Raw genomic sequence first — 7,720 nt, forward strand, 5'->3', positions numbered from 1 at the left:
TCTGCCGTGTGTGTAAACACATTGAAACATAACAGAAGTAGAACGTAATTGTTAGGTGGAATTAACAAAACAGCAGCAATAGATGAGCGATCGTCTCTGACTTTACATCTACAAGGTGGACCAACTAGGTAGGAGTGTCTAATAGAGTGGACAGTGAGCGGAAACTCCAGCAGTGCTGCTGTGTCTGATCCACTCATACCAGCACAACACATACTAACACACCACCACCATGTCAGTGTCACTGCAGTGCTGAGAATGATCCACCACCTAAATAATACCTGCTCTGTGGTGGTCCTGGGAGATGAAAGGAGCTAACAAATCATGTACAGAAACAGATGGACTACAGTCAGTTATTGTAGAACTACAAAGTGCTTCTATATGGTAAGTGAAGCCGATGGGTGGACAACGTGTGTAGAAACAAGGAGGTGGTTTTAATGTTATGGCTGATCGGTGTGTTTGTGGGTGGAACCCATTACATAAGGGAACAAAACATTCTAGAAGACAAATAATCCCTATTGCATGTCACTTTTTTGGCAGTGATAGACAATATTCTTTTATATACAAATACACTTGATCTGTGCTTTATAAAGATGTGTTAAGAGCATTAATCATACACATCATACTCAAATTTAAAGGCACTTGGTGTTTTAATGGACCACTTTTCCCCAATTCAATCCAAACATTGATAGGCATTTACACAAAATGGACCGTGTGTGAACGTTGGTGGGTTAACTGGTTTCTGGTCAAGGTTTGGACATACTTCTGATAGTCTCATGTTTCTGCATACTTTCTTCCCAGTTCTCCCCACAGAAATCTTCAACCGTCACACTCTTTACAGTACCAGGGTCCAGGCAATGTGGAGCCACACCTAAGATAATCACACAACAGTTACACAACGCAAATGTGACTTATCTCTGGCACAGAGAGACTGGTCGGGCAAAGTAAACTCTGTATGGGCAGTAATCGACTTGTCAATCAAACGACACACAAACCTACTTACTCAATTAGTAGTAACTAATAGAATTGTGATGACTATGGCTAGCTATGTAGCCACGCCAGTATCATAAACAATGCCTATGTAGGTCTATTTTTCTGGCTTCTCCAGGCACAGGGCCAATGTGTTTGTGCTCCACAGCTTATTATTGAAATTGCATTTAACATGCACACTAGTGTTTTTAACTGCACACTTGGTTAGACCGAATACTTAAGGCCCTTGCCATTACTTTTGACACGGTCGCTAATTTGTATTTCACGCTCACCCTAAAGTTAAATGTGGCAGAAACGGTAGTTGGACATTAAAGTGGTAATTTATTGTGGATGGGAGGGGAAAGACGACACTACTTATTACAATCAGACAACCAAAAGGTTGTATTAATACAAAACTTTCAAATATAAAGCTTACCTAATAAGCACTTATAATTAAAATTATATAATTTTACCTCCACTGACGTGGAGGATGTGTTATAACATTATGTATTGTAATTATGGTCCATCTTGTAATTAATGGTTGGCTTATAACGTAACAGCTCCAGTATTAATGTGTTTGTGTGTGACCTACCAAACCCGTCAGGATTAGATCGGGGTGCGTAGAAACTCTGAACACCACAAGTCTTGCAGAATGTATGCTTGGCTGTATGTGTATTGAAGGTGTACGTTGTTAAGTTCTCTGATCCCTGAAAGACATACAGTACACATACACATTAATTCTGTTCATTAGTGTTGCTCTTTTCTATCATTATACTGGCACATTTATGTTAAAGCACTGCAATGTGTGAGTAAATTATGTCTGCTGTTTCTAGATATTGGAGGATGAACGATGAATGAATGAGCAAGATATGAAGATTTTAACATTGTATTAAAACAGCTTAATAAAGTAAAAATCATTTAAAATTACTGTGGCATTTTTTGGGCCCAGATGTTTTTACCATAGTAAATATTTCACACAATATTTATTATCGTCAATGTTTGGATTTGAAGTTGAAATTATACCTGAAGCAACTTGAACTGGGCCTTAGGAACAATGAAATGGTGGTTCTGCTTCTTGGTACAAATACTGCAACTGAGAAAACAGGCATTTATATTAAACTGTAATCTGATCTGAACACAGAACTGGGTACATTCTTGTCCCAGCTTTATAAGGATTGTGTAAATTGTTGCACCTCTAGACAAAAGGACATACTTGCATTTGAATATGTGCAAATCTGGAGCACTCCACACTTCAAAACGCACAACACCACAATGGCAGCCACCTGCATGTCTTACCAGACCCTGAGCTTTCCTGGCAAAAAGGATTCTAAGGTTACAAATGATACAAAATACGAAACTCCAGGCAACACACGATCATTTTACAGTCTATACCAAAAGGGTTTCCTCAAAGTCTCTGTATTTTCATGCCTCTGTATTCTCTGTATACTCATGTAGCCACTTTAGTCACCTTCCATTACTCTGTAAATACATATTAGTCTATACACTGTATATCATCATCATTATCTGTTTAATATCAACATTATCTGTTTAATATTTTTAATATTCTTATATGTCTGCTCATTTCACTTATCTGGTCACTTCTGCACTTTAACTGTATTATATGTATATAATCTCTATCTTGCACTTCTGGTTAGATGCTACTGCATTTCGTTGGCTTTGTACTTGCTTACTCTGCACAATGACAATAAAGTTGAATCTAATCTAATTTAACATCCAGTTAAAAATACATCCCACATTCAGATATGTCCCACCCCAATTTACTGATGTAAAACACGTACTAGCTTTGCATAATGTTTGGATCCATCTGTTGTTGATGTGGCAGGATCAACAAATGTTTTATGCAACTGTTCTACTCACCGTGACTAAATTATTACAACAGATCCTTGAGAAGCTTGAGTTTTATTGAACTTAATTGTTGGTTCTTTAAAAGGAGTTATTTTTTTAAATTAGTTTTTTTTGTATAATATGCTTTTAATACATATATCCACTTAGGAACAAGACGTATGGCCTTATAAGATAATGGTTGGGTTTTTTCCCCAAAAAACTAGGATCAGATTAGCGTTTTCTTAACTGTGGATTAAGTGAATTCTTCCTGGCAATGCATGCGTGCAAATGTTTTGCCTTGTATGATAGTGATGCAGTTTATTGCTTATTGGTAGTTGTTGTTCCTGCTTTTTTTAGGTCATCCGCCTATTTTCACATCGTAATCACACGCTGGAACCAGAGCTGGGATCTCGAATACATCGTATCGAATCTCAGCTCTGCTTTGCCGGCTGAGGCTGGGCGGCCACATGAACAACGATTGGCCTGTTGTTCATATGGGCGGGACTAAGCCGGATGGGGTCTCTCTCTCATGACTGGTGCAATTACGACCTCTGCTGGCTGATTGATGGCGCCTGCACAGAGATGAGATAAGAGTGCTCTTAGGGTGTGTCCCTTCGTACACGCAGCTAAGCTGCACTGCACTCGTGTCGGAGGGGGCGTGGGTTAGCTTCGTTCTCCTCAATCAGAGCAGAGATCGGCATTGGCGGAGAGGAAGCATGATGCAACGGGGCAATTGGACTCGTTAAAAAGGGAGAAAAAGGGGAGAAAATGCATAAAGAAAATATATACAAAAAAATACCCCCATACTCTGATGTTAAAATGAAACAATTATACAATATTAAACACATTCTTTTTTTGCTTAGATCTTTAAGCCCAAAGTCATATATGCACTACTGTTATGTAAGTATACTGTATACCATTATGCATACAGAGCCTGTACACTTCACATTCTAGCTCATTCACATACATGATCATTATTGAAACCATGCAAATCACTGTGTCACCTTAAACACCCTACCTTTGTTCCTCTAAATCGCTCGACATTGCTTTGTCGTGATATTTTAAACACACGGCTAAAAAACAAAGGTAAAACCGCTGCGTTTCCACCAGACTGGAGTTTAGTTTCCTGTTAAACAGTCAGCTTAGAGAAACTTTGACCCGAGCTTTGAATGGCATCGGGTTGCCAGATTGTACTGCTGTAGGAACACACAAAATCAGAATTATCCAAGCAAATTGTGAACTTGCCATAGAAACCTGTTTTTATATTTTAGTAATGTCACGGTATTCCGTGAAGTCGCAATGTTCGATACAATTATAATTAAATGCTATGTATAAATATGCCGGTCCATTGATCAAATAAATACCACAGCAAGCCATTTCGGTTGTGTACCACGTAGACGAGATGTTCTAAATGTGCAATATGGAATCATGGGTGTAAAAACATCAATAAAATTTGATATAAATTAACAAGGTTATTATTTATTATCATGCATATATTATTCATGCACAAACTCATTTTTTATGCTGACATTTGCGTAAATAGAGTAAAATGTTCAATCTGGCAACGCCGTTTAATAAACGCTACTCACATGATCCAGTCAGCTGACAGAGCCTCGTTTCTGTTTTCACTCAGTGTTGCCACATGATCCATATTGTAGAACGCATTTAGGCCTACTTATTTTAAGTGGAACCAAGAATATTCAGTTATTTTAAAATTAAGAACTAGCACAAATATATATATATTGACTTTAAACATTTCATCACATGCATTATGTATTATAGTATTCAGGATTACAAAGAGCAAGCAAAAACACACCCAACCAAAACAAGAACAAAAACCAGCTTAGACTGGTTTAATTTGTTGGTCTGCTGGAACCAGCCTGACCAAACCAGCATCCAAAAATTTTCAAAAAACAAAAGACGACCAACATGTTTAATCCAACTGTAACCAGCTTGCTACCTTCATTTTTCAGAAGAATAAGACTATATGGACTGTGCCCACAAATTATCCAAATCTGTTTTACACATAGTAACAATTTTAAGAAGTCCTATACAGCTTTAAAACAAGCATAAAAACTGAGTCACCTAAAATCTCCAAGGTCTCCAAATTACCCCAAATTACCCACTGTAGTATCAACAAGAAAAGGACATAATTTCATCCAGAAATTACCATGTAGATTTAGATTTACCAGAATTTACCATGTTAGATAAACAGCTGCCAAATTGTTTTGGATGAATTACTGACAATGAGTTTATGCAATCTAGCTTTAGGGTAGGCCATTTCCAAATTGATATATCTCAACGTTTTACCTTTTGTTTTCCTGGAATTTACTGGAAAACTGACTTACATAACTCTCATATCTTTTTTTAATGATAAATTCTGGAGTTGGTTTGTGTTTTCTTAAATGTGTAATGCATTGTTACTTTGATACTATATAATTATATCAATTTTGTTTTAATTTACAGACAAAAGTGAAATATTTTGAATTGTAAGTTCTAATTCTTGAATATAGGCCAAAGTGTCTTTGTCTTAAATGATAATAATAATAATAAAATGTAGTACTAAGACTCATGTTTACTTCAAATAGAAAGATTTATTTTGTTATTGAGGTTACGTTTCGGTAAGTTGTTGTTCAGTGATTCCAGGAAAACACACTCACTCTGACAAGCTAGGTAAACACCCAGTTCAAGGTACAGCTGTAATCGTAAGGGAAGGATCATGTGGCAGATCTTGTGTAACAGCTTACTTAGGCAAAAGTACTTAAGTCAAAAGTTTAAATACACTTGTAAGGGACATGTATGTTATGACAGCCAGTATTGAAGTTTTAAGAATCTATCTCTATGACTGAATTAAACTTTAAAATTGTGAAACACTGACTTTCAGTCATGTTTATTTAAAGTTTTCTGATGGATGAATCATACAGTGTATCACAAAAGTGAGTACACCCCTCACATTTCTGCAAATATTTCATTATATCTTTTCATGGGACAACACTATAGACATGAAACTTGGATATAACTTAGAGTAGTCAGTGTACAACTTGTATAGCAGTGTAGATTTACTGTCTTCTGAAAATAACTCAACACACAGCCATTAATGTCTAAATAGCTGGCAACATAAGTGAGTACACCCCACAGTGAACATGTCCAAATTGTGCCCAAAGTGTCAATATTTTGTGTGACCACCATTATTATCCAGCACTGCCTTAACCCTCCTGGGCATGGAATTCACCAGAGCTGCACAGGTTGCTACTGGAATCCTCTTCCACTCCTCCATGATGACATCACGGAGCTGGTGGATGTTAGACACCTTGAACTCCTCCACCTTCCACTTGAGGATGCGCCACAGGTGCTCAATTGGGTTTAGTCCATCACCTTTACCTTCAGCTTCCTCAGCAAGGCAGTTGTCATCTTGGAGGTTGTGTTTGGGGTCGTTATCCTGTTGGAAAACTGCCATGAGGCCCAGTTTTCGAAGGGAGGGGATCATGCTCTGTTTCAGAATGTCACAGTACATGTTGGAATTCATGTTTCCCTCAATGAACTGCAGCTCCCCAGTGCCAGCAGCACTCATGCAGCCCAAGACCATGATGCTACCACCACCATGCTTGACTGTAGGCAAGATACAGTTGTCTTGGTACTTCTCACCAGGGCGCCGCCACACATGCTGGACACCATCTGAGCCAAACAAGTTTATCTTGGTCTCGTCAGACCACAGGGCATTCCAGTAATCCATGTTCTTGGACTGCTTGTCTTCAGCAAACTGTTTGCGGGCTTTCTTGTGCGTCAGCTTCCTTCTGGGATGACGACCATGCAGACCGAGTTGATGCAGTGTGCGGTGTATGGTCTGAGCACTGACAGGCTGACCTCCCACGTCTTCAACCTCTGCAGCAATGCTGGCAGCACTCATGTGTCTATTTTTTAAAGCCAACCTCTGGATATGACGCCGAACACGTGGACTCAACTTCTTTGGTCGACCCTGGCGAAGCCTGTTCCGAGTGGAACCTGTCCTGGAAAACCGCTGTATGACCTTGGCCACCATGCTGTAGCTCAGTTTCAGGGTGTTAGCAATCTTCTTATAGCCCAGGCCATCTTTGTGGAGAGCAACAATTCTATTTCTCACATCCTCAGAGAGTTCTTTGCCATGAGGTGCCATGTTGAATATCCAGTGGCCAGTATGAGAGAATTGTACCCAAAACACCAAATTTAACAGCCCTGCTCCCCATTTACACCTGGGACCTTGACACATGACACCAGGGAGGGACAACGACACATTTGGGCACAATTTGGACATATTCACTGTGGGGTGTACTCACTTATGTTGCCAGCTATTTAGACATTAATGGCTGTGTGTTGAGTTATTTTTAGAAGACAGTAAATCTACGCTGCTATACAAGCTGTACACTGACTACTCTAAGTTATATCCAAGTTTCATGTCTATAGTGTTGTCCCATGAAAAGATATAATGAAATATTTGCAGAAATGTGAGGGGTGTACTCACTTTTGTGATACACTGTACATAGCAACTAAAAACCAAACCACCAGGCAAAAACAAGGAAACGGTAGAGCGGGTTTGTCCTGTTTGTGCAGAAATGGTTGAAACTGTTAATACAGCAGTATTTTCATGTCTTCATGTCTTATAAACATTAACAACTGATCAATGTTGTATAATAGTGTCAACTCTTTCTGCACAAACTGGACAGAAGTTTTATTATTATTCAAAATTCTGAAAAATACTAAGATGTTGTTACTGATGTTATTGTTTTGCTTTGTTTTTTACTGGTCTTTGGTTACAGTGGTTATCAACCACTTTGTTACAGACCGGTACAGAGGCAAAAATGGGATACAATGGGCAATACATAAAAAGAAAAACAACAACAGTCATTTAAGTGTATTATTAATAATTATCGTT

The 7,720-nt window shown here is 38.5% G+C and overlaps 1 protein-coding gene across 1 annotated transcript; it reads right to left on the reverse strand.

The window, feature by feature from the left end:
* Positions 1-628: 628 nt before the first annotated feature.
* cenpv (centromere protein V) lies at positions 629-3,952 on the reverse strand. Its single transcript, XM_062988626.1, has 5 exons — positions 3,830-3,952; positions 2,180-2,278; positions 1,990-2,059; positions 1,559-1,673; positions 629-868 (listed from the first exon to the last, which is right to left on the reverse strand). Exons 1-5 carry the CDS (start codon positions 3,853-3,855, stop codon positions 744-746), a joined length of 435 nt encoding a protein of 144 aa, XP_062844696.1. The 5' UTR covers positions 3,856-3,952; the 3' UTR covers positions 629-743.
* Positions 3,953-7,720: the final 3,768 nt, after the last annotated feature.

This window comes from Trichomycterus rosablanca, chromosome 26 (genome assembly GCF_030014385.1).
Source record: "Trichomycterus rosablanca isolate fTriRos1 chromosome 26, fTriRos1.hap1, whole genome shotgun sequence".
Taxonomy (NCBI): Eukaryota; Metazoa; Chordata; class Actinopteri; order Siluriformes; family Trichomycteridae; genus Trichomycterus; species Trichomycterus rosablanca.